General features: G+C 49.1%; 1 protein-coding gene across 3 annotated transcripts; it reads right to left on the bottom strand.

The window, feature by feature from the left end:
* Positions 1–1,843: 1,843 nt before the first annotated feature.
* On the bottom strand, positions 1,844–25,351 carry BCL6 (BCL6 transcription repressor). 3 transcript variants are annotated; one of them, XM_082624427.1, is made up of 10 exons: positions 25,285–25,351; positions 14,856–14,894; positions 13,862–14,034; positions 12,080–12,301; positions 9,482–10,453; positions 8,765–8,949; positions 7,212–7,379; positions 5,988–6,118; positions 5,736–5,873; positions 1,844–3,056 (listed from the first exon to the last, which is right to left on the bottom strand). In XM_082624427.1, the coding sequence occupies exons 3-10, from the start codon at positions 14,020–14,022 to the stop codon at positions 2,913–2,915; spliced, it is 2,121 nt and encodes a 706-aa protein (XP_082480553.1). In that variant the 5' UTR covers positions 14,023–14,034; positions 14,856–14,894; positions 25,285–25,351; the 3' UTR covers positions 1,844–2,912. The 3 variants fall into 3 exon arrangements, with proteins under 3 accessions (XP_082480553.1, XP_082480552.1, XP_082480554.1); XM_082624426.1 differs by lacking the exon at positions 25,285–25,351 and adding an exon at positions 17,485–24,186; XM_082624428.1 differs by lacking the exon at positions 25,285–25,351 and adding an exon at positions 16,047–17,468.
* Between the last annotated feature and the right edge of the window lie 1,267 nt (positions 25,352–26,618).

The following is a 26,618-nucleotide window of genomic DNA, read 5'->3' as shown; positions in this document are numbered from 1 at the left end:
CTCTACCCCAGGGCACCCTAGTTTCTTTATCTCAGTCCCTTCATGGGTTGAGGACAGATTTGAACTAGGTAATCCTTACCATCCCTATCCCTTCCAGCTCCTAAATTGATTCTAACCAACCCCCCTCTCCAGGTCCACCCTCCAACCACCACTCTGGTCCTTAGAAACCTTTCCTCGAGAAACCCCACAACATAGAGAAAAACATCACCCTGTTTTGTAAGTTATGCATTTGTGAAAAGTTGCGTTCATGTCACGCTTTTGTAATAAAAATTTTATATTCCCTTTGCCCTAGCTTATCTGCTTAGAGATGTTTGCCTTTTACTTATTATTGATTGTCAATTGGCTGCAGTTACTCTTTGATCTTCCTTTTTGGTTGAACTTGAATACCACCCACACTGTCTGCCCCAGCCCCTCTATTAAACAGTAATGATACGTAAACAATCTCAGAGGCCCTTGGGGAGCAAACCGGCCCTGGGGCCAGCCTCCCTCGGGCCTGTGAATTGTCATTCCTGAAGCTGTCTGTTTTGTAAGTTCTTCTGCCAAGTTTCTGTGGGAGCAGAGGGATCATTTTCTCCCTTTTCAAAGAGCAGGGTGAGCTGAGGCCTCGAGCTGGCAAGTCCTTTAAAGTCATTTTCAAAGGAAACCTGAGTTGCAAGGCCATGTGGCTGGCAGAGGGCGGTGTGACTTTCTGAGGCTCTCTCTGGGGCTTTGGGTGGTCAGCTCCTGCAGCCTTCCCAGCACGTGCTCGGAGCCTGCTGCAGAGGCACTGCCAAGGGACAGCACTGTCCAGCCAGAGGCCCGAGGGCGCAGCAAGGGCTCCGCTTCATGTCCCCACGCCACTGCCACTGCCACCCAGGAACGGGAACAGGGGAGTGAGGACTTTCTCTTCTGCACTGGTGGCCAGGACCACACTTGTCCTCACCATTCTTAGTTCTCATCCATCAAACTTGGCTCTTGAGGTTTTCTGAGGTAAAAATAAAACAGGGTGTCAAAGTAAGCTAGGGTGAACTTATGCCTGAATTATGCAATCATAAACAATCTAGTTAATCCAATCCCCTCAGGGGTGGTTGGGAAGGGAACCCAGAGAGGTAATGGTTGTCCCAAGTCACACAGGAGGAGGTGGCTGACTTCCAACACAGAGTTCTTGGGACAAAGAACATTTCTGCAGGGATGGAGATTGGCTTGGCTCGTATCAATGCATAAAGTTTCTGAGTCTATAGATGTCTGTCCATCACACAGCAGACAGCAAAAAGTCTCTAAAGACACCAAGGCTAAGGAATGCGTGAGTTGAGGCAGATGCCTAAGTACTGTCCTTGGCCCCCAGCAGAGAGAAATTGTTTATGAAGCCAGGAGGTGATGAGCCTTCTCACTTCACAGAAAGGGCAAAATCTCCAAGGCCCAGGGGAGGAAAGGACACATACATTGGTGTCAGAAGGGCTATAACTGAGGTCATTCATCTAAAGCTCAGCCTAGAGCTCTGAGTGAGAAATAAAGTAAATGAAGCTGGTTAAAACAACAAAAAAAAAAAAAAAAGAAAAAAAAAAAACAAACAGAAAGAGGAGGGAACCGGCCAGAGATAGAGGCGAGAGGTCCATCCAAAACCCCCCACCTGAGCGCTTCATGACCAGAATCTGCAGTCTTCGGTCCAGCCTGTTGCCAGGGGCCAAAGGTGTAGGTCCCTGCGCAGCCAGCAGGAGCAAGCCCCAGCCTCTGCCTTTCTGAGCTCCCGCGGCCAGTGGTGGCTGCCCTCCCTGAGCACCTCCCACCAGGTGAAGAGCTGGGGAAACAGACTCATCCAAGTCTCAATTCCGGCACAAGGCAAAAAATCCCAGAACAAACCGACTTGACTTTTCAACATTTTATTCTTGTATTTGTACAGCTATATTTTACAACTCAGTAATGCAGTTTAGACACAGCCAAACCCTGTCTCCGGAGTAGTTATAACACAAGCATGACGCAGAATGGGATGAGACAAACATTCCCAAAGAGAGCTTAGTTAGTGATAACTCCAAGTCCCTGTGTCTGCCTACACTTCCAAAAGGGATGGTGCGGTCGTTCCCCGCTGAAAACTTCCATGAAAAAAAGGCACCGTAGGACACGTTGTACAGGTATATACAAACCGAAAACTAGAACAAAACTACACATTTTTCCTTCTGCAGCTTTTTTTGTTCTTTTTTTTTTAATACACACTTTGTAAATTGTAAACCTTCACTTGCAAAAAAATACAAATACACTGAGGCATTTTAGACAAAATATTTTCTTACTTATACAGATGCAATACTTAAAATATTCTCTTAAGTGCTCTTTCTCAATAAAGATTCTCAGATCCGTGTCTGCCTGCAGATACAAAATCGAGCCTTTAACGCAGTTTTATATTTTTAATATATCTTTTTTAGGTTTATATATATTTATTTTATATATATATATATATTTATATATTTACAACTCTGCCATATATTCCTTCACCTTTGGTTAAAAAAATTAAAGCCCTCTCTTTGATAACATACCGAAGTCTCTTCTTTTAAAAGAATGCACATTTACATACAAAAGAAACATCTGATCCCACAAAACATATACATTCCTCATTTTGCAGACTAAGTCAAGTCAGAACTTTTGCATACTCCCCCAGCTTCGATATATAAAATGATTTTGCTTTTTGCTGACATGGTTCGCCTTACACATAGGAGAAGAAGCAGTATTATTTTCTTAATGTTTTACGGCAGTGGGGGAGGGGAGCAGCCTTGGCTCCCACTCCCCCCGCCCCTCCCCCACCCCCCCACTCCCCCAGCTATGATTTGCACTAGTGGATGAAAGAGGCACTACATCATGGGATGAACATGGTAAAGTGTTACAGTATCCTTTGGGTAGATTCTGAGAAGGGGCTCGTATGGAAAGCATCAACACTCCATGCTTCAGCAGGCTTTGGGGAGCTCCGGGGGCAGGTCAGTGGCGGACACACGGTATTGCACCTTGGTGTTGGTAATGGCACCGTGCTTCTGGCGCAAGTGAAGACGCAGCTGGCTTTTGTGACGGAAATGCAGGTTACATTTCTCACACTGGAAGAGAACCAGAGGCAAACTGTTAGTCGTCAACTCAAGAAACATGTCATTACTCAAGGACCTTGAGAAGGAGATTCTCCCTTCAAGGGATGGGGCAGCTCTTCCCTCTGGAAGGCCAGTTTGAGAACCCACATGAATTCTGGCTTCTGCTAAGGGACAAGTAAGTTGTGTACAAATGTCCCTTCCTTGCTTTCCAAAGTGTTGGTCATGCTTTTACCCTGCTTGAGATGCATTTCCCTGCTTCAGCTCCACAAGTTCAAGTCTAAACCAAAAATGCAGTTCCGATGCAGACTCCCCAAATTTTTAAGGCTTTCCTGAATCCCTCAAGGATGAAAATAATCCCTCTTTCCTGTGACTCTGTAAGATTTCTAGCCTTGCCACATAATGCCAGATAGCCTTGCCATCCCATGCATTAGCATCCTTCTCAGGTAGGGAATCCTTTGATGGTGGTGATCACTTCTTACTAAACTTTATAATCTTCCCAGTTCCTAATAGAATATACCTCATACAATTATGCAACAAATCTGAACATATTTGGATAAATGGATTAGAACAGTCTGAATTCATAAAAATTCTGGAATCTAGGATATGCTTTAAAAATGCAGTTATATTCCTTTAAGTTAGTGTGTACACCTCAGATCAGCTAACAAGGCATTAGCAAGTAGAGCTGTTTCTTGCTTTGATTCAATGAATGGATGATAATGGTTTTAGTGGGAAAGTTCTTTAAAAGTAAAATGGATGACTAAATGTAATGGGGTAACCTGATGCAATCCTGGAACAGAAAAACATTTTAGGTAAAAACTAAGAAAACCCAAATAAAGTATGGACTTCAGTTAATCATAATATACCAGAATGGGTTCATTAGTTGTGATGAATGTACCCTAGAAGTAAGACATTAGCAACAGGGGAAAACTGGGTACATATGGGAACTCTCCATACTATCTTTGCAACTTTTCTATAGATCTAAAACTATCCCCTAATAAAAGTGTAATAAAATATGTTCATATAGAGAATATGTTTTAAAATAAAAATGGAAATAAATTTAGAAAAATAAAAAAATTAAATGGGCAGGCAGTGAGTAGAAAGAGCCCCGGTCTTGGGAGACAAGGTCCCCTCATATCTATGGCACCCACTGCTGTGCGTTCTGAGCGTGGCATTTCTCTCTGAGCCTTGGCTTTTCCTTCTGTAAGGGACTGAGTCAATATACTCTGAAGGTCACTCTTAACTCTGACATTTCTGTGCATCTAAACATCCAGAAAATAATTGAAACAGCAAATATGAACTGGACTCTCACTATGGGTCAAGCACTGTTCTGAACACTTCAGGAATCCATTAATTTAATAGGACTCCATGAGGTAGGTGTTATTATCAGGGTAATTTTACAGATGAGGAAATTAAGGTACAGAGAAGATAATTAATTTGCCCAAGAACAAAAGCAAGTAAGAAGATATTCACTCAAGGATTGATAAACAACCGAATGAAAATAACCACCTTTTCAGGTTAAAATTTGCGAGACGGGTTAACGATTCATTCATTCGTCCTTATGCCCATCACGACCTAGAGCGATGCCATAAACTCAGCAAAGCCAGCCTCATCTATAACAGTCGTTTCCACACCTGTAAACCACGGGACTCTTTTTTCAACTTAAATGTAAACTGGAAAGGGAAAGAGACTGCCACTGTCTCATCCCAGTCCTGTCCTGCGGGGTTGCAGGACCTCAGTGATAGAAAGAGCACAGTTTGAAAACTGCTCATCTACAGCATCCTCACTGTGGCCCACTGAGAGGGTCAGGATGTGCCCACAGCCCTAAAAAGGGCCATTGTCAAAGCTGGAAGAAGAACCCAGATATCTCAGCTACCTGGCCAGTATTTTTCCCCTTTACAGCAGAGATCGGCAAACTGTTTCTGTAAAAGAGCCAGACAGTAAATATTTTACACTTTGTGGGCCTGATATTCTCTGACACAACTACTCAGCTCTGCATTATAGTGTGAAAGAGCCCAGAGACATACGTACACAAGTGAGCCTGGCTGTGTGCCAACAAAACTTTATTTGTGGACATTGAAATTTAAATTTTATATAATTTGTATGTCACAAAATATTATTCTTTTGATTTTTTTTTAGCCATTTGAACGTATAAAAACCATTCTTAGCTCATGGAATTTCAAAAATTAGTCCACAAGCCATAGTTGGCCGAGACCGTGCCCTAGAACACTGTGATTCCAATGGCCCGATCATGGCCTTTTGCTGCTGGTCACCTGCAGTTGCCTTTTCTCTGTTTTTTTCCCTTGTATCACCACATTCTTCTGGTTCTCCTCCTACTCTACTGACTGCTCCTTCTCAAACACCTTAGCTCCTCTGAAGTAGACATCTAGCCCAGTTTAGGGCCGTGCTGGAAGCACTCAATAAGCGATTGTGGAATGAATGAATGATTCTGATATCTATGTATTCACAATCCAGACCTCTTTCCTAAGGCCCGGATCACCTAGCCTAACACCCCCACTTTAAAGATGAGCAAACTAAGACTCAGGCCAAGGTCAAGCTGGTTGTCTTAGGACCATTAGAGTTCAGTGGTCATCCCACTGCGTGCCTGAGATTAGAGCAAACAGTCCTGCGGCCCCAGCCCTCCACCTCCGCACCCGTCCCAGGCCAGCCAGCAGCCACGAGAGGCTAACGTACATGGTAAGGTTTCTCTCCCGTGTGGATTCGCAGGTGGCTCTTCAGAGTCTGAAGGTGCCGGAAACGGGTGCCACAGATTTCACATGGATAGGGCTTCTCGCCAGTGTGGATGAGCACGTGGGCACGGAGGTGGGCCACCTGCGCAGAAGAGCAAAGAGCGAAGTGAGAGGCTCTGCCGGGGTGGGCTACAGACACCCCGCAGCCTCTCAGTGGCACCCGGGGCTAGGGTCCTTCCCCACGCCCTCTGCTCACCTGGACAAATCTGGCTCCGCACGTTTCGCACTTGTAGGGCTTCTCTCCGGAGTGAATTCGGGTGTGGGTTTTCAGGTTGGCTGGCCGGTTGAACTGGGCCCCGCAGATGTTACAGCGATAGGGTTTCTCACCTGTTACCGAGAGAAGGGGAAAAGGCAAGCCACACTCAGCAGAGGTCTCTACAGTCCCCGGGCCCTGGATTTCAAAGCAAGCTGCCCTTCCTGGGGCCACTTTGGCTTTCTTTCCCTTGGAAGATGTCAGAGAGAGGCGTCAGGGGTTGGCCACCCCCGCCTGCCAGCCCTCTCTTACACATGCACCAGCACACCTTGCCCACGACCAGGGTCAAAAAGCAGGTGGTGACATGAAGGGAGGGAAACGATGCAGGATGTGGGACAAGGAGGGAGCAAGGTTCCAAGAACCAGCCTTTTCACTGGGATTATCTAACTGTGGGACATGGACATGTCACTCTCCTTCTCTGGGCCTCAGTTTCCCTCTCTGGAACCTGAGGGGTGAGTTTAGATGACCTGGGAAGGCTCTTGTAGCTCTTCCCTCGGATAAGACTGATTCAGTCATCAACCCACTCCCCAGAGAGACACAGGCCGCTCTAGTTTCTCTCTTTCAGAACAAACATGCTTTTCCACTTGTGGCAACTACAGCTGGATTCCATTTGCAAGAGAGCTGGGGCCCGAGTTGGAGTAGTTGCTCAGACAGAGGAAACCAATAGAAGGGCCCAGCCTTCCTTCATGGAAAGTTTCTGGGATAATAGACCCATTTAAAATACCAGGAGAGAGTCAACTTTGGACAACAATCAGGTTATTAGACGCTACCTGGGAAAGGAATGTGAGTTGATAAGGAACAAGCCCTTAGAGGGAATCAAGAGGCCTTCAGCGTTTTTCTGATTTATAAAAACCGAATCGACTTTGCCCCTCTCAGCCAAAGTTTCTTCCCCTGTACAGTGGAATTAACACTGCTGATCCCAGCAAAGGTGGAGAAGCAAGACAGAGTATGTCAGAGGAAAGACAAAGGATGTGGGGAGTGGCTGGGTCACTAAGCAAAGACGTGGCGGGGCTAGGCCCGCACTCAGGCCAGGGCAGCACCTGCCCCCTGCCTCACCCCACCGGGCACCAAGGCCCTACACTGCTTTCTCGAGAATGCTCTCCCCGTCCTGCCCCTGGGGAACCCTGGTGAGCTCGGGGGGTGGGGGCAGGGTGTACAGGGCCATACCCGTGTGGACGGTCTTGTGGCTGGCGAGGTTGCCCTTGTAGCGAAAGGAGGCCTGGCAGCGGTCACACTTGTAGGGTTTGTCACTGTGGGTCTGCAGCGTATGCCTCTTGAGGGAGGCCTCCTCAGAAAAGCGGCAGTCACACTCATTGCAGAAGAAGGCCCCATTCTCTGTTGGAGGGTGGGAAGGGGCACCAGCGTCAGCACCACAAGGAAGGGAGGTAGGGCTCCGAGGCCTCCCTGCTCCGGAGCTACCCCCAGGGCCAAACTGAGCCCCCAGCGCCCTGTCTGCCCAGGGTTCACGGGAGCCCAGAGCAAAGGGCCTGTGCGGATTCTCTTTTTCTTAGCGTTTAGAGTCTTGATCGTGGAGGAGAAAGGCGACAGATTTGAATATTAACGTATAGGAGGGAAACTCAAACCCACAGGTACCCACATGGCCTGCACCAGCTTGAGGAAAGCTTGGCACTTCCTTCTCTCGAGAGCTCTGAGAACTGACTTTCCTTATCAGGTCATAGTTCTACTTACATTCATACACAGAAGCCCTCGGGTAAGACAGCCTCTGTCTGTGTCTCTATCTCCAAAATCAGGATAATAAACCCCTGTCTTGCCTACCTCGCAGGAGCACGTTGTATAACATAAAGCATCATAGGAATGTAAGATATGAATCAAAGTCAAAGATACTTTGAGGTCATCAAAGGAGGAATTAATGATGACCATGGTCACCCTTGCACCTATCTGGACTTCATATCTCCCAAACGGTTTGAGATAGGGAGACCAAAGATGATGGTGGAAGTAGAAACAGAGGCCCAGAGAGAAGGAACTGGAGTGTAGAGCAAAGGCAAATGGCCACGGGGCCAGGAGGGGACAGTCCCTGCTCTCCCAACTATCGGTCCATGACCCTGTGCCAAGCCTCTGAGTGTAAATAACTAATTTTTTCTTTTGTTTTAACAATTTGGAAATGACACATCGTGGTGGTTTACCCCTGAAGGGGCATCACTGGGCTATCCTGCTTCAGACAGAGCTGGAGGAAGAGGTAAAAACTGGGGAGGCCAGTCACACACTATCCAGAAACGTCAGTTAATAATCAGTTCAACTAATCGAATTCAGCTGACAATAACTGAGTGCCTACTCTGTGCTAGACTCACTAGGCCCGATGGGAAATGCAGGCATGAATAAGGCCGGGTGCTTCTCCTTCTGGAACGTACAGCCTAGCAGGGTGAACCAACATGCACACCAATCAGTTTGGGTCCGGAGAGCATGAGAAGGCTCCAGGAGCTAGTTATAGCCAGCCCCACAGCCAACTTTGCTGGAAGGAAGCTGAAAGGGCTGTGTGGTCCTTCTGTAGTCCCCCAGATTAACTCAAATTCCCCATCTCTTGCTTTGGTCAGCCTAGTTCCCTACGAGGTCAAGAGTGGGACCATGGGTTGGTGATTTAAATGCCAATGGACTTCCAACCAGGGGCTTCTCCCAATCAATGACAACAGTGTAAATAAAATGGAAACACAAGGCCTGTGGAGCAGAGGCAGAGGCCAGGGGAGGGAGGGGAAGGAACTCACCACAGCTGGAATCTGAGTACTCAGACTGGGTCTCTCCCAGCTCCTCGGGGAACGTGGGACCAGTAGCGTGGAGGCACATCTCTGCGTGCTGCGGGGACTGAGAGCCACAGGACGTGCACTTGGGGGCGTGCAGGTAGAGTGGAGAGTGGCTCTCACTGCTGCTGCGTGGGGAGCCGGTCAGGGACCTGTGTGGGGGAGGAAAGGGCCTCAGCAGCTGGAGCACTCTGCCTGGCATTTTTGCATCCCCTCTTCCCTGTGCTCAGGGCAGCCCAGAGGCCACTTGGAATCTGGAGCCACAGAGTTATTTATCCCCAAGCCTACCTCCAAATAGCAGACACTGATCACTGATGGGGGCCACCCTGAGCCCAAACTCCACTCCCAGGCCCAGTTTCCTCCCCTCAGTGCTACAGTCCACAGCCTCCCTTGGTCCAAGGCAAGTAAGAGGACTCCCCCCCTGCCACAGAGATTGCAGGAGCTTGGGATTCTTGGAATGCTCATCTACCATGGAGGGGAATTCTCTCTCTCTGTGAAAATACACCGAAGCTTAAGGTCCTTCCTCACTTAGGCCAATTCAATCAATAGGCCTTGGCCCATACCTCCAATGTGCTCAGCATTTCAGGCAAGAGCAGAACACAGCCCCCTGCATCCATCAGAAGTGACCCCAGAACCCTGCCCAGGTAAGCCCCAACCCCAGGTCCGGACTGCCTCTGAAATCACCTGTTGACAATGTTATTGAGCCTGCTGGCCTGTGGGATGGTGGAGTCCTCCCCATTGGTGCTGAGCTTAGTTGGGGACTGGAGGTCAAGGGTCTCGGGCTCCATGGGCGGCTGGCAGGCCGGTGGGGCAGTGTAGGCTCGAGGGGAAAGGCGGCCCAGCTCGGCCTGCTCGGGCCCCTCTGGTTTGGCATTCTGGTTGAGGCTGTTGAGCACGATGAACTTGTACTTCTTCCAGTTGCAGGCTTTGGGGTCAGTGGGGCTTTTGGCCGGAGGGGACCCGGAGGTCTGGAGGATGCAGGCGTTCTTGCTGCTGCAGGACTCCGTGGGTGAGTTGGGTTGGCAGTCGGACTTCTGGGGGCTCTGCGGGCTAACCAGACCCTTCCGGTTCAGGGGTGCATTGGGTGGCTCGAAATGCAGGGCAATCTCATCCTCCGACGAGGGCCTCTCTTCCTCTTTGCCGGCCTTGTCACAGGCGAAGTATGGGGCGCTCCGGGCCGAGGGGGCAGCAGGCTTGGGGCCCTCGGCCACACTGTAGTGCATGTCACTCCGTGCCTCCTCCAGGGCTGCCTCCTTGGGTGAGTACATGTTGTTGTGGCCCACAGTGGGGGATAGCTCCATGGCTGGCCGACTGTACTCACTGGGGACTGGCCTGGCACTGTCGCAGGGGAGGGTCCGCTCCTTGGGGAAGGGGTTGGCCACAGGCATCCGGGCATCCCGCAGCTCCTCGTCGGAGAAGAGGAAGCTGCTGACCGGAAGGTGGCCATACACGGGGTACGAGGCTGGCGGCGTGGACAGGCCATTGTACAGGCTGGGGGCGAAGGCTCTGCTCTCACACCCCGGGGCGTTCCTCAGGGGCAGGCTGTTCTCCACCACCTCCCGGCCCCGATAGGCCATGATGTCTTGGGGCATCAGCATCCGGCTGTTCAGGAAGTCTTCACGGGGAGGCTTAATGGCAGGGACCATCTCTGCTTCACTGCAGGAGCAAAAAGAGAGAAGACCCCGGCCTCCAAATCAGAACCTTCCAAGTGACACTGGTCTATGAAACCACATTCGCACTTGAGTCAGTCAGACATGGGCGATGTGGCCCTGGAGTAGGGAAACACTTGCAGTTACAAGGCAGTTCTGCTAAAAGTCTAGCAATCTAGCCCACAGCTGGGGAAACAAAGCCCAGAGAAGGGAAATGAGTTACCCACACAATCAGTGCCTGTTTCGACGTGATTTTGTATGTTTAAGTCCCATACGTATACATAGGAATGAATCTATAATTATTCCAGTGTTATAGAATATAAAGCTGTCAGAGTCCTTATCTCATTTCATCCTTACAGAAGGGATGTAGATATCAGGAATTACTGTCTCCATTTTACACACCTGGAAACTGAGCTTCAGGGAAGGAAGAACTTATATGATGTTGGTGCCACATGTTTGGAGGGTCACTGTTATACTGGTGCCCTGTGAAGAAGGGACTCGCTCTATATACTGCCCGGAGCCGTGGGGAAGTTTACTTTGGAGAACAGGCAGCACGTGCCAGCATAGGAAGCCCCGGCTCTGCAGCAGCCAGACCTGGTTTCCAGTCCCTGCTGTGCCACTTAGCAGCTCTGTGACCTGGAGCAAGTTACTGAACGCTCCAAGCGTAAGGCCTGACCCAGAGAAAGCATTCATAATGATGATCTTGCCACCCTTATCACCCACAGGAGACAAAGAGCTCAAGCTGCGTATACTTGAAGGGACATTACGTGGGTGAAAAATAGGCCAGCTCAGTCTGATTGCAGTTAACAGAGCTAGAACCAAGGAGTGAAGGTGAAGGGAGCCAGATTTTAACTCGCTGTAAAGAAGAGCTTTCGAACTATCCAAGGGAGAACTGCATGGCTCTGGGAACACTGAGTTCCTGGCTCCTGGAGATGTTCAAACAGAGGCCGGAAACCTTTCTGTCTGAGAAGGGATGCAATTATCCTGGAGTAGCTGAATCAAACGGTTCTATAGAAGTCAAGGCCCAAGTCTCTGTTCCACTTAGCAAAGCTCTTCCCTTCTTTGGCTCTCAGGTTCCTTTCTGTGATAGTCATGTCTTACCAACCCTCAGGTAGGGGGGCTAGACCCAGTGAACCCAATTTAATTCAATAAATGTTCTCTCTAGTAGCAGCAGGGTGACATAAAAGATGAGTAAAGCAGCCCACAGTCTGGTGGGGGAACTAAGGGGCATATGTAAATAGTTACAGTGGAAGCCTATAGGAGAACTAAAACATGTATGCAAATAGTGAAAACAGAGGCAAAGTCTAAAAGACAGGCAAAAGGCTTTCAGACACAGCTGAAGAGCTGAGGAAAGAGCAAAGTGATAACTGCACAAACATCTATGAAGAAGCTGGCATCCAGGCGTGGTCTTGCAGGATGGGTGGGTGGAAAGGGTCGATCAAGTGAATGGAAGGAAGCAAGAAGTGGGGATGCACACAGCACATCTAGGTAGCAGGAGTGTGCAAAAGCAGTGGAAAGGTAGGTTGTGGCGTATCACAGAGGATTATTTCTTCTGTGTGCAAGCATTATCAAGCATTTCTGACCCTGTCTGATCCCTTCCATCTCCAAGGCTTCCATCTAGGTGGCAGCTCACCTGGCCTTGATGAACTTCCGGCAAGTGTCCACAACATGCTCCATCTGCAGGTACATAGCTGTGGCCATCACAGCCATGATGTTGCCCTCCCGCAGATTGAGCCGAGATGTGTACATGAAGTCCAGGAGGATGCAGAACCCCTCCGGGTTGATCTCAGGATCCAGGTTGATCACACTGAGGTTGCATTTCAGCTGGTCTGTGAAGATGCTGTAGAACAGGCCACTGTAAAACAAAGAAATGTCTCACTATAACAGACACACAGAAACTGTTATCAATTACAGTCACCACAGATGCTCAGCCCCTCTCCCCTGGACCTAGCTCCAGAGCTTCCATGGCAATTAATAATAGCTGCCATTTATGGAGAATTTACTAAATCCCAGAGAGTCATTACACACTTTACATACACTATCCCATGCTCCTCATAACCTTGCAAGGTAGATTCTATCCTTCTCTCCCTTTACAAACAGGGGAACTAAGATCAAAGAGGTCAAGTGATTTTCACAAAGTCACAGAACCTGTAATCTTTTGGTCTTAACTGCACAGCTTACCAGAGCTAAATTTAGCACTCATTTGCAGTAACTATTTTGAGTCTATATCTTTGGGATAAGCATTTATTTTCTTGTTCCATCACATTATCCTTATTTTTAAAATCTTATTGTATTTTTTAGAAGCAAATTGGGTATTGATGACAAATAAAATGATGCCTACATCTACAGTTTATTGATTTTCTAAAAGTCCATAGACTATCACAAGGTCAATACTCCTAGGAGAGCCAAGTCGGCATCAAGCCATGCCTCCAGGTACCATGATGTCTGGTAGAGGAAAGAGCACTCAGTGAGAGGCCAGAATTCTGGACTGTCATCTGGATTCTACTCTTTCTGAGCGTGTTGTCAGAAGTGAGCTAGACTTCACCCAGTAGTTAGCTAGGCAACCTTGGGTAAGAGACTTCACTTCTCTGCACCTTGGTTTCCTTCTCTGCAAAGTAGAAACAAGAGTGTCTCCCTTACAGGCCTGTGGCAAGAATGAGAATGTGAAGGGGACAGGTTGATGCCTGGCACGTAGTAGGCATTCGGTTAGCGTTACCTATTATTTTTCTCCCTCTATAAACCTCTCCACTATTTAAAACAAAGGTGCTGGTTGTAGATGTTGAATAAGTCCTCTACTAGCAATCAAGACCCCTGGCTCTACATCAGTTTGCCTATGAATGTCTTCATTTTATCATCTATGAAATGGAGCTAATCGTGCCATCCATAACACAGGCCACTATGGAGATCCAGGGAGGTGCTGTAACATAAATTGCTCTGAACACTTGAAATACTTGACAAGTATGAAGAATTAGCCAGCTCACTTTCACCAACTTACATATGCTCGGAAACACCCATAGAAATATAGTCATGGTATAAATAAATACAGTCACAGAAAAAAAGAGCAAAAGATCTCAAATTAACTTGCTTAAAATATTTTAAAACTCGCTTTCACTTTTCATTTTTTCACTGGTTCACTGAAGTTAGTCTCCATGTTTGCCCAAAACACATCTCTTCCAGAGACAGTATATGATTTCTTCTCCCTCTATCCCCACAGAATGGAAACGCTTTCTTTTCTAAAAGTGTGTTCATTCGTTTGCTTCCTGGGAACCCACTCGGCCAGGCCATGTGCTGGAGATCTGGAGAAAAATGAGATGTGATCCCAAACACAGCCAGAGGCCTCCACGCTCCACACTGGCAGCCGGCATCATCGCTCCCCTTATATCCGTCGTCCACCTTCTGCTTCCAGACCCCTCACCTGCAGGCCATGAGGACCGTCTTATGGGCTCGGAACTGCTCCCGGCTCACCACTATGACAACATCCGTCAAGATGTCACGGCTCCGGAGGCGATTAAGGTTGAGAAGAACGTCACTGGCATGGCGGGTGAACTGGATACAGCTGTCAGCCGGCGAGGCCATTTTTTTCTTCACCTGAAAGAAAAGGTCAGAATCTTGTTAGTCCTCCAGAACCTGTTTCCTTCTTACCAGGAGTGTGAGAGCAGGTGGCTTAGCCTTCTCCCTTGTGTTTGCTTTTGAACAATTCATGGCCCATCTCTGGGCATTACTCTTCATGTCTGTACAATGAGCTAATAATCTTTAACCAACTTGTTAACAGAAAACCCTATTGGGGAAAGAGGAAGGGAATGAATATTTGTTGAATGTTTCTTCCACATACCAAACACGCTGCCAGCATTGAGAGGCAGTAAGTGTGTGACAGGGGAGAGAAAGCATGCTTTGAAGGTTAGCGCATGGGCCATACCTCTTGCAGGCTGTGTGACTTGGAGCAAGTTGTTTTACGGTTTCTGGGCTTCAGTTTCCCAAAATGGGAGTAGTAATTCCTATGCAGTTGTAAAACTTAGAGATACGTGCCTGGTCCACAGTAGATTCTCAAAAATCGTAGCTATTCTCATCGGCATCTCATTTCATTATCCCAGCCACCATCTGTCTCTCCCTTGCTAGCCTTCAGGATTGTCTGACTGTATCCTGAGCACCTAGCGCCTTGCTGGTGGCATAGTAGGTGGCTAAATTAATGTGAACAGAGAAACGAGTAAGGGAATGAGTGATCGCACTACAGTGTTAAGACAGTCCAATGCGGGGGCAAAGGGGTGGGGGCTGGGTGTGACGGACAGGCAATCGGCTCTCCTTTATCTCATCTAATGAAAAGTGGCACCATTCACAGAGACACATACATTGGCAAATTAAAAGAAAAGTTTGTCCACAAAATTGTAAAGCATATAATTCAATTTACTTACCCAATGCCTTGATTCACAGTCCAAAATTTTGCTTAAAACCTGCAGGGAAGAGAAAAAGCAAACAGAAATTGATTTAATGAATGTAAGATTGTCCACTATAGTCTTATTTTAGGACACACATATTTAGTTTTACTTTGATAGCTGCAGCCTGCCAGCTGGTGCGGTTTTACCACAAGCTAGCAAACATTTTTTCCAGCTCGGCTCTTACGGAAACAACGGGCATCCAAAGCCATGAGATAATAATGTTTTTACCCTGAGTACTGGGAATACAATTTCATACATTAATTACATATACATAGACACATTTATTTCCTCTCTCGGAGTAAAAAATGTATGCCATCCAAAGGCCCTTGAGTTTACGGGAAAGAAAAAAATAATAAAAGTGATTCTTTCAATACTAATGAGAATGATCCTTCAGGGGCCTAAAAACTCTGGATGCTTTTCAAAACCTGTTAAAATATTATCTTTCAAGGCCTAGAATGATTCCAGAAGGCCAACAGGGTCAACATCTTTATCCCCATTTCACTGATGACAAAACTGAGACTTGGGTTCAAGTGGCTTGCTCAGGACAAACAGCTAGGCAGTATTTCCTGACTAGCTGAAACACTTAAGACGGAATAAGGAATCTGCAGAATACAACCTGAGATGGTATATCTACTCTTCTCTCCTTTTTTAAAATCTCCCCTCCCATCCCTCTTGGGTCTAAGACCAGATACAGGGCTACAAACTTCCAAGTTTGTGCTTCCCCCTGCTGGTGAAAGATTTAACTGTGTGGTTTAGCTGAGAACTGGCCAGGAAGTGCTTAGGAAATATGGACCCTCTCCAAATTGGTTTCTCTAAAACAAAATAATTTAAAGCATAGGTGAAAGACTCTCATTTATGATCACATGTGGGCTGCAAAACAAAACAATATTTGAACCCCCCCCCCACCATGCCCGACTTTTTAAAAAGTGTAGCCCTTTAGAGTTATCTTCCGGGTAAAGGGGCCCGAGGCCAGGGAGGTCATATTGGGCCACATAAACGGTGAGTGACCTGGCCCTAGGTCTTCTGGCTTAAATTCCTGTTCCCTTTCCAAATCAGCCTACGTGCTGTAGAACATGCAAGACAGCACCCTGATGTGGGTGAATCTCATTTTTAAGTTCCTTCCCTCACACAAGCACTTTGCCCCCATTCCAGGCTGCTGAGTCTTACCAAATGAGCACTCTAAAATGAGAGGTTTCCTTGAGTCTGTAACCAAACACTCTGACATTTCTCTGTGGTCCCAAGTGCCAGTCACTCAATCTCATCGGCTTCAAGGTTAATGTGTGCATGTGAGTGAGTGGGGATGGGGGAAGGAAATGGGGGAAGGGAGAGGATAGAAAAAGACAAAAGAACCTATTTATTTCCTCCTCTCCCCATTCTAACTCAAGATGGGCAAAGAGAGATACACCAAATGGGTCCTAACCAAAGTCCAATGATGGTCTCCTTGGAAAACGAATGCTGAAGACACATGTGAGGTTATAAACCGTCCCCTCTTCCCCCGTGGAAGAGATCCCTCAACCCTTCTGGAATACCTAAGGCTGCCCTGGAACAAGCTTCAAACACCATCTTGCCTGTGGATTTCCAGTCACAGACTTTTGGAACCACAGGAAGCCCAGATTTGCCATTTCACCTTGACAAGTGGCAATGACTCACTCCAGATGCGGAATGAAACAAACAAACAAACAAAACAATTCCCCTGGGTCCACTGTCAGCCAGGCCCTAGGCTGGGCACTTTCCACTGTAAACCTCTTGGCCTGGCTTGACCAAAAACAATGCACATACACTAAGGCCCCTGTCCTTATTAAGTCCACTCCTTTCTCAGCTAGCTTTGTCTTCAGAGCCCCACAGCTAGTGAGTATGTGGGTTACAGTGGGTGTGGGCAACGCTGCCGCCCTCTAGATGCTGCAGGTGTGGGAGCACTACAGCATCTGGTTTGGTTTTCGGGACCACTCAGCTCTTTCCCATCCACTATTGTGGCTGATAACAATAACAGCTCCCATTTACTGGGAGGCCACTGAGGCTCCAGGGGATGTCTTGCCCAAGATCTCAGAACTAATTCCAAGCAAAGCCCGGGACAAATCCCGTCTCCTAGCTTCGGCCATCCTACCAATGCCAAACGCAAGACTCATTCCACAGAAACAACCAAGAGAGCAGAGCTGTCAAGGAGAAACTGACATCTGCAAGGGCCCAGACGTGGGCTCTCCCCACCCCAGCCAGCCCCAGTCGCGGAAACCACCAAGTGAGAGTTAAACATGGTCTTTTCCACCCCACACACTTTCTCTCCTTTGGCGCTTTCCCTGTCTATTTTCAATGAGGCACCTTGAGAATGCAGATCCTTTAAAGGGTTTGAAGAAGAAAAAAACAGGGAACTCCCCCTCCAAAATAAAAAACAAAAAAGTCAAAGAGAAAGAAGACAGCAGAAAGGAGAGGGAGAGAGACAAGAGGTGAGGAGAGCAAAGCCAGCCAATATGAAAGACCCCAGCCTCTTCCTCCCGCCTCCAGAGGCAGCCCCCGTCTCTTGCTCGCACACAAGGGCACAAAATCGAGCCCTGCGGCCAGGGCAAGCCCGCGCAGATCCGCAGATTCGCCCACCCCCATCACACCGTACCTGTCTGCCAGGGACCGCCCACCCCCGGGCGTGCTGCCCGCACCGCGGCCCGTCCACCTCGAAGCCCCCGCAGGCGCGGCGGAGGCCCGGCGGTACCCCGGTGGCAGCCCTTAATTTGGTTACATTCAAAAACAACTTTTCGTGCACCTCGGTAACGAACATTATGTGTGCCTTTTTTCTTTCTTTCTTTCTTTCTTTTTTTTTCCTGTTACGCCGTCAAGGCAGGGGGCAGTGAGGGGAATGGCACAACCCTCTCATTCCCGGAACGTAGTCGATCTCAACTCAGCGGATTTCAAAGAACACTCTCTGCCTATCGCCGGCTCCAACGAGAAGTAACTTTCCAGGAAGCTGCCGGCCCGGACGGCCGCCAGGATCGCAGCCTGCGCCGCGCGGGCAGCCGGGGATTCACCCGGCGAGGTTGGCGGAGGGGGTGGGCGCCCGGGGAGGAGGCTCGAGAGGAATACGGCACACTTTCCCCTAAATACCTCGTCCGCTCCCGGTCCAGGACTCCTGCAGTTCACCTAGTTCAACCCTTTCCCCATAACAATTTTATAAATAGAAAAAGTCAGGCACAGCTGGTCTAGAACCCAGGATTTCGAGTCCAATCCCAGGCTTATTTCATGACTTCAAGTTGCCGAATTCCGGTGTTTGTTTGCCTGGTGTGTCTTTTATTCTCTCTCTTTCTCTCATCTTGGTTGCCCCCCGCCCCTCTCCCTGTTTTAAAGGGAGTGGTTAGGCGAGGCCTCAAGGTCAAAAAGATGGAGTCCCGAGGACTGAGGGTCTCCATCCAGCGCGCCCCAGCCGAGTTGGAGGAAAACTAAACCGAAAGCCCCTTCCGCCTACGTTGGCAAGAAGGCGAACCCAGCTCGGCTCGGTTTCCGCCTAAGATCTTTAGAATAGGAGCTGTCAGGCCGAACCTGGCCAGATTTCGGAATTTCCGAATCGGATTTCTCCGAAACCATAAAGAAAAGGTCAGGATTCGGCAGGGCCCTGGGCGCAAACCCTATCGCGTTCATGGGCGCGCTCCAAGGTTGCCTCGCCTTCCCGTGGCCTTCCTCGGAATTATAATCCTTGGGCGCCATCGCCTAATCGGTCTCAGTATCGGGCTCCGAGAGGCACTTTTGGGGGCCGGGAGGTGGGGAGTAGGGGGCGCGAAAGATGCAACCTGTAAGGCCGCAGTCCACTCATAAAACTGCCGGGTAGCGTCACGGTGCTCCGCGCAACACATCAGCAGCGGAGGCGGGGTCAGTAAAGACTGGGCCTCTTTGGCTTCATAAAATCCCACTTTCTCATCCCTTCGCCCGGTGGGATAAAGGTGAAAGCGAAGGCTGAAATTTAATATGGGATGGGATGAGAATCTAGGAAGGGAAGCTAAAATTAAGTAAATGCACTTATTGGAAATTAGGAGTCCAGTGGTTCCGGGACTAGCTCAAACCTAATCGTGTTTTACCGCTGCCTAACACTAGAGGGAGCCCTCCATCAAGGCTTAAAACCGACAACTCCTTGTCGCCCCGCCCCTCCTTCCCATTGACCTAGTTTAGACACAGTCTCCGGATTTGGAGAATGCGTTCCGCCCTTCCCCCTTCAATATCCCGCTCGGGTTTTGGATTATTGGTAATCTAATAACTCCAATAACTCGTTGAGAAACCCAAAGGAGAATTTGGAAGTGCGGAGCACTCTTCAGGGGCAGGGACGGGGTATCTTAATAAGGCTGGAGCTACCGCAACAGAACCAAGCATCAGGGCTCCTTCCGGAGCGCTCCCTTTCTCCGCAGCGTCTCAGCTAATGAGCTGCTCGGGTCTAGCCATGGTGATCTGGAGGTGGCGGGGTAGGGTCAAACCGCCGAGTTGTTTTTGTTTTGGGGGAGACACACTCCTCGCGCTCTTGGCTGGGGGGCGGGAGGGTAGGAAGACAGTAGATGAAAGTGAATTTGATAACGCGGTGGCCTCGGCAGTCGCTTTGGGTGACCGAGGAGGTGTTCAGGGACATTATGTCCTTACTTTCATTTCTATCACACTTCCTGCCAACAGCGCTCTTGCAAGCCTGCAAGCTTCTAGGAAATGCAATAAAATAGAGGGATGTGTTTTATCATCAAGATCTGAAGAGGAGCTGCAGAAAGGACGCTCCCCAGGCGCCCAGCTCGTGACAGCCTTCCAGAAAGGGCCGGCAGTCGATGCCAGCCGACCACGAGCAAAGATATTTTGGCCATCCTGGCTGGACCGGGCTCGGCCTTTGTAAAAAGTCTGGCGGGAGAGGGGAGAGGCATGATCTCCCCAGGCAAACAATGCCTTTAAAAATCCGATCTGGACAGAAGTCAGCCAAGGTCTTTATTCACGTTAATGAAGATGGAAGGCACTAACTGTCCTTGGAAAGCGATGAGTCAAACTTGACCGCTCTTCAAACACGTCCCCAGATTCGTTTCCAACCCGAACAGAGGCGCGTTTCTCCGACGCGGCCTCCAACAGCTCCCGCAGCGGGAGAGGCGGAACTCGATTCCGGCGGACCAGGGCGGTGGAAACAACGGCTTCTCCCGCGGGTGTGCGCGCCTGCGGTCGCTAGGGGCCGCCAGCACGCGGTCGCGCGTTTGCCATCTTAAATTTTGAGCTCCGAGAAAGAAAACTTTGCTGAGAAGCTGTTGTGGATTTCACTCTGCCTGTCTGTCCATAGGACCCACACACACAATTGATTTCTCGCCAAGCCACTAAACAAAGTTTGGAAAGAAGGGGAAGAGAGCTATTTCAGGATCCAAATGTGAGCCTCGGGAGCAGCGAGGTGCATCTCTGCAAGTCTAGGGACTGGGCTTTAATCACGCCCTAACACACGCACAGCCCCCTCCCAAGAACTGAGACTCCCACCCCCGAGCACTACCGTAGGCTTTTCATGTCTGTTACTGAAAATCTTGGGCCATGCTTTCTAAACAAATTCCTCGGAGACAGCTGGGGAACCCTTTCCAACAATGGTTACCTAAGAGCTTAAAATCATGGCTCCCTCTGACTTCTGCTCCTTTCTCTTAGATAACTCAAAGGGGCGGAGATAAACTCGCCTTTGACTTTAAGTCACTGACCTGGAATTCAGAAGCTTAAAATCTGGTTCCGGTTAGGTCACTAACTCACCATTAACCCTCTCATCAGGCCTGTTTCTGTAAAGCGATATATGTCCTAGAGCCTCTGTGGCATCCCTCCACTATTGACTTTTCCGGGGGAGAGGCCACAGCGACTTGGAAATCGTGTTTTCAGAATCGGGTACTTTTTGGTTCTCTTAGCGGAGGCAGATGCCCGTCGCTGAGTGGCTGTGGATGGAGCAAGCATCCGCAGCCTTTCTAATTTTCATCCATCGTACCAAAACTTTGGAGGTTGGGTGTCATCCTCATTGCAGGGTACCCTCCCTCTGTCAGTCCTAGCACCTGGTTGGGATACTTGGGGACCCGTAGGTGACGCGGTCGGTCCACTGCCCTAGGCGGGGAACTCAGCCAGGACCTACCACTAGGTGGCGGACTCAGTCCGTGCGAAAATCGCCGCGCGACCACAGACTTCCACACCCGACTGCCCCCCACCTTTTTGCTGTTGTTGTCTCTTAAGGGAAGGGGGGTGCCTCCATAGGGCAAAGCTGGAAAACACTGAATTTACTAGATGTAATTCCTTCTTCCCGATGCTCAGGCCTCTAGCAACCAAAACGCGGTATCTGGAGCTGCGTTCATGTAGTATACCTTGATTCTTCCAGCCCGAAAGGCTGAATGTATTGGGAAGAGAAAGAAAGGGTACACATGTCTTCAAAAAGCAGAAGGCAGTCGACGGCATTACCAGAGCTTTCTACCAAACACTGATCGACCAGCAAAAAAGTCGGGAATAAACTGATTCCCACGTAGAAAAGGGGTCCTGGAGGCCAAGGGCAGGCTTAACAGCGCTCGGCTAAGCCGGGGATGGGGGAGTGGGAACGAGTTGGTCTTTTGGTGGGGCTCTCGTCTCAGAGTGGGAGGCGGGGAGGGTTGGGAGGAGCCGTTCCCGGCTTCCAGTGGGGCGAAGAGAAACCGGCCAGCTTTCCCACAACACAGCACCCTCGCTCGGATCACTGCGCCGGCTTTCCCACTTGTTGCGCAGTGCAGGCAACTGGCACGCGCCACACTACTTTGACTCCCAGAGGACTCCAAACCCGGCTACGGATCAGCCTACCATTGCCCCAGTCCATCCACAAACCTCCCTCCCCGACCCACCCCCGCATACACCATCTTCAACAGCCAGCAAAACTACAGGACTTCCAGTCGCTATGGTTTTTTACACCGAAACATTCCTCCTTGTCTCAATATCAGACAGAGAGCAGAATTCTGGTGCCCTGAGAGGTCAAGTCCAAGAGGGAAGGGGGGCTACCTCCGCCCGGAGAACTCGCCTACTTAGAGCCAACCAGGTAAGCCTCCCCGAGAGAGAGAGCGCGCGCGCGCACACACACACACACACACACACACTCGAACTACTTCGCCTATTATGACACCATCCTAGCTTTTCTCCCTCCTTTTGAGAGATCAACTGCAAAGTCCTTGTTTAAAAAGCTACTTTTATCTCCCCTTCCTAAAGAAAAAAAAAATCCTCATAAGGTCATTTCACAACATTTTTCAAATATTTGACTTTTGCAAATAGATAGTTTCACCCACCGAGGGGTGGCGCTGCCGCACCACCTCCTCTGAATCGCTAAATTTTTCACAACAAAGTGGGTTGTGAGTGTGGCTACCCGGCAAAGGAGAGAGGGAAGGAAGAATTTTGACATCTAGCCATGGCTACCATTTACTCAACCAATAACTGGAACTCTTTAAGGCTCAGCAAACGACAGCTTAAGAGTTTAGAGTCCCATTCCTGTCAACCAAACCCACAATAAAAATGGGACAGGCTTTTCAAGAAAGCAAGGGGTAGAACCCTTCAAAACTGAGCATAGAGGAAATGGCCAATTGGAGAATTCCCACTTCTAGCTGCCTTCTTCAAGTTGCCCGGTTTTTACAAACAGCTACTAGCCTTATTGTCACGATCAACAGACCCTTAAAACCAGTCAGTGCTTGGGCCTGCAGTATTGGAAATCTTCCAAATAGGATATTGGAACCTTCTATTTATAAGTGGGGGGAGGGAGGACTATTTCCCATCTTCAGGTTTCTATTTTGGCCTGAAGACTCAACTACAGTCATTTTAGCAAGGGAATGCCCATCTCCTGGTACTCCCTTTCCATTTCCTCCTCCCCCAGAGACAAATATCTTTTCTCCTTTTAAAAAAACACACACATATATTTTAAAGCAAGAATGTGATTTCACCTCGTTCCTCTGAGCTCATGTTTGCTACCTCCAGGAATAGCGGGTGGACTAGGGCCAGATGAACTTCAACTTGGGTTGCAGATTTACGAGGTTCTGTTCCAGTGCCAAAGGCTCTTAGTAGTAAATAATGAGCAAAATAGATACCTGTCTCCTGACGGATCCTGCGGGCCCCCCTCTTACTTTTTTTTAAAGTTATTTATTAAAACCACACACACCTTGCAAAGAAAAAGGGAAACTGGCAGTCTCTGTAGAGGAAGCCGGTGGCATCGCTCAGAGCCACAAACTGTATTTCTAAACAGCCCTTTCCCTGGTTCCTTCTCTCCTGCCCCACTTTTTTTCTTTTTACTTTTTTTTAAGTAAAAAAATGCATCTACTGATATTTTACTTTAAAAAAAAAAGAAAAAGAGTAAAGCATTACAAGATTACCTCCTGGAAACTATAAACTGAACAAAAAATCCATAAAGGATTAAATCAGTTTCCTGGGGGGGATGGCCAGCTCACAGAAGAGGTCAGGGACCCAGTAACAGCTCTGGACTTTGAGCACCCACTTTGGGGTCATTCCTTCGGCTCAGCTGTCAGGACCCCCACCACCAAGTCAAACATTTCGAGAAAGTGTACAACATAAAAAGGGTCTTTTTCATGCTTTTTTTTAATTTGTAGGTTTGTGTACTTGTTTTCCATAGAATAGCTTTTAAAACTCATTATTGCCACACTAGTTCCATTTTTGGCCAGAGTTCCAAGATAATACGGCATCATAAAGGCAACGCAATCCACAGTTCTCAAGACGTTTACCACGGCCACTGCATCCGGCAGCGGGGTGGCCCCTCGCTCCCGCTGCTCCCCAGCGCAGCCGATTTCCGAGGCTCCAACTCCCCACCCACTCCCGCCCCGGGCCGCCGCCGCCGCCGCCTTCCCGCATTCTTACTCCCTCAAGGAGAGCCACAGGTTGCAAATCCAACCAACCTCGCAATCCGTTTTTGCAAAATCACTCACAAAGATCTCCCGTTCGCGCCCGCGCCCCCTTCTCCCGCGCCTGATCCCCCAGCCGGGGCCACAAAGTGCCCTTCTCTCCTCCCGGGTCTCGCACGTAGGACCGCGGGCTGGGGCTGTTTGTTTTTCCCCTCGCCCAGCGCAAGGACCTCGGGAATCTGAAGCCTTGACGCCGGCTACTCTCCGGCCCGCAGTTTTTGTTTGTTTGTTTATTTTTACAAAGCTTGCACCATGGGAAAAATAAAATTTAGGAAAGCGGGGGAACAGCCATTGGGAGCTAACACCGAGTCACGAAGCGCCCAAAATACAAACACCGCGACCGCCAGAAATCCCGCCACCTTCCCGCTTGGCTGGGCCGTCCTGCGAAGGTTCCCGGGGTCTCCGCACGCTGAACAGCACCGCAGGTGCAAACGCGCACCCCTTTCCCACCCACCCCCCAAATCCCCGTCCCGCCACAAGCTTCTCTCCCCACGATAGGGAGAGGGAGCGCGCGGGGCTTCCCGACTCCCTAGACTGCGACCAAGAAAGAATAATTTTCAAAGTATTCAACATCCCCGCCCCCCAGGCAAGCTAAACCTCCCCCAAAACGCAGGGGAAGGGGACACCAAAACACTCGGATCACGTTAGGAAGATCACGGCTGTGAAAAGAAAGAGTAGAACCCATACTTCAACTGGGTTTATGAAAAACAAAAAATAAAAACAAAATGAGGAGTTCGCTTGCATTTTTCCTCCCAAATCTCGGCTCGGAGGTAGGGAATCTAGAGGACCAAGGCCGGTGGAAGGGAGCCAGCGGGGCGAGCGAGCGGGCAGCCTCCCTCCTCGCCTCCCGGAGTGACCAAGAAGGACGTGAGAGGGGAAGGAAGGAGAGGCGAGGGAAAGGAGGAGGGAGGGAGGGAAGGCGAGGCTGGAGCGAGGGAGCAAGGAAGGCAGTTTGCAAGCGAGAAAAGAGGGAAAAAAGACAGCCGCACGAATCCAGCGAGATCACAAGCCGTACGCAAGCAGCAGCAGAAAGAGCGAGAGCGCTAGCGCGCGTCCTCTCCGCCGTCTGGGGCCAGACAGCCCCCAGACTTGCCCGAATCACCCCCCCCAAGCACTGTCTCGTCCTTTCTGCTCCGGCCGCCCCCTAATTCCCCTCCTTCCTCTCCTCCACCTCCTTTTCAAAAACCAAAACAACACAAGGGAGGGTGGCAAAAGCCTCCCCAAACCGGCCAATTCACTCAAAGACAACAAGAATAAAATAGTAAATATATAAAAATCTATATCCTAGAGTGGGAGAGACGTGGGACTAATCTTCGGCATTTATTTTAACACCTGACAACTACAATAAATAAATATATACATTTACATCAATAGATACACATAGGAAACTTGTAGCCAAAGCATTTGGCAAGAGCGGAAAAAAAGAATTAAAAGGTAAAATAATGATCATGAGCAGCGGCGGCGGCAGCGGCACCAGCGGCAACAGCGGCGGCGGCGGCGGCAGCAGCAGCAGCAGCGGCGGCAGCAACAGCAATAATCACCTGGTGTCCGGCCTTTCCTAGAAACTTCTTGCATCACCACTTCTAAGAACCCCAGTTCTAAGAATCAACAGAGCTCAATTCTCGGAATTTGAGCTGCGGGCCTTACCACTGCTACGTGGCAGGGGAGGACTCGGTGTCAGCTCTCCGCGACTTTTGCCTGCTTCGGCCCATAGAAAACCCTCAAAGCCACAATATTTTCCCACTGTCCGGCATATTTCGGGTTCCTCACAGGCTGGGCGTCTCGGGTTTGGAGGTTTCGGTGTGAGACTCGAGGGGCCAGACGGTGGCTCTCCCTCCCCGGCCCCCGGGCGATGGTACAGCCTGCTCCGCCACCGTCACGTGGGCGCCCCCTCTGTGACGTCGGCGTCTTTGCTGTAGCAAAGCTCGGCCTCTGGAATTCTGAGAACTAATTTGCTATTCGGTGACATAAGAGGGGGAGTGCGCTTTGCTTTCCCGGGGTCTGGGGCTAATTCCTCCTCTCTTCCCCGTAAACTCAGCTCCTCGAGCTCAACACACAAAAGGGAGCGAGAGGTTCGAACCTTTGGGAAAAGTCTGTTATATATAGTAGGTTTCGAGGCGAGTAAGAGAAAAAAACAATAAACACCACAGCTCTTTCCAGCTAGAATATTAGGCACCACGAGAAAAATATTTGCCAAGCAGTTTTCGGTGGGTTCATTTGCTTTATTTTATCTGGGACAGTTTTGGTTTTTTTTTTCTTGTTGGTGTGGTGGCTCGGGATTTGGGGTTGTTGTATTTTGATGGGTTTCGGATTTTTGCTTCTGATTTTTGCCTTTTGCAACTTTGTGATGTTACGTAAATCATAGGATCACGCATCGGTTGGATTTTGTTTTGAGTGTTTTTGCCCCAATGTCATCTCTCAAGCGCTTTAAGGAAGATGTGTTATTTTAATACTGATACTATTGAAAGAAGCTTGAATTTTTTTATGTGTTACATCCAACCCCATTTTTTGGGGGGTGGGGAGGGTGCAATTTTCTTTCTCCCCATGGACTTTTACTGAGAGGACGCTCCCCTGCACTTGAGAGACATGTTCAAAGGATTTGTTTTGGTTTGTTTCTTTCCAGGACAGCAAGTGGTGGGTTTACTCTTTCTGTTATTGTTGACTCTTAGGAAATTTATTGCTGCGAGAAACGTGTGTGTATGTGGGTGTGTGTACGCGTGTGTTCTACAAAATTCCGTGAGCCAAATACATGTTTGTGTTTTGCTTTTTCTTAAGGTCTTGATTCCGCCCCCCCCCCCCACCCGCCCAACTCGCTTCAAGGTCGTTGTAAAAAGTCTCTTCTGTCTGTGTTTAAAGAGATCAGCCGGAGGGAATT

This window comes from Mesoplodon mirus, assembly GCF_964341445.2.
Source record: "Mesoplodon mirus genome assembly, chromosome: 6".
NCBI classification, from domain to species: domain Eukaryota; kingdom Metazoa; phylum Chordata; class Mammalia; order Artiodactyla; family Ziphiidae; genus Mesoplodon; species Mesoplodon mirus.
The sequence above is the reverse complement of the archived record's forward strand: the minus strand, read 5'-3'. Positions and strand labels throughout refer to the sequence as shown.

What these genes read in the sequence shown, in the direction of transcription:
- BCL6 (XM_082624426.1), bottom strand. Translation starts at nt 17,646, where the DNA reads ATGTTCGTTACCGAGGTGCACGAAAAGTTGTTTTTGAATGTAACCAAA. An exon ending in GGGCGGTCCCTGGCAGACAG is followed by an intron (nt 14,895 to 17,484) that starts GTACGGTGTGAT and finishes TCTTCCCTGCAG; the next exon opens with GTTTTAAGCAAAATTTTGGA. An exon ending in GTACTCAGATTCCAGCTGTG is followed by an intron (nt 7,380 to 8,764) that starts GTGAGTTCCTTC and finishes ACCCTCCAACAG; the next exon opens with AGAATGGGGCCTTCTTCTGC.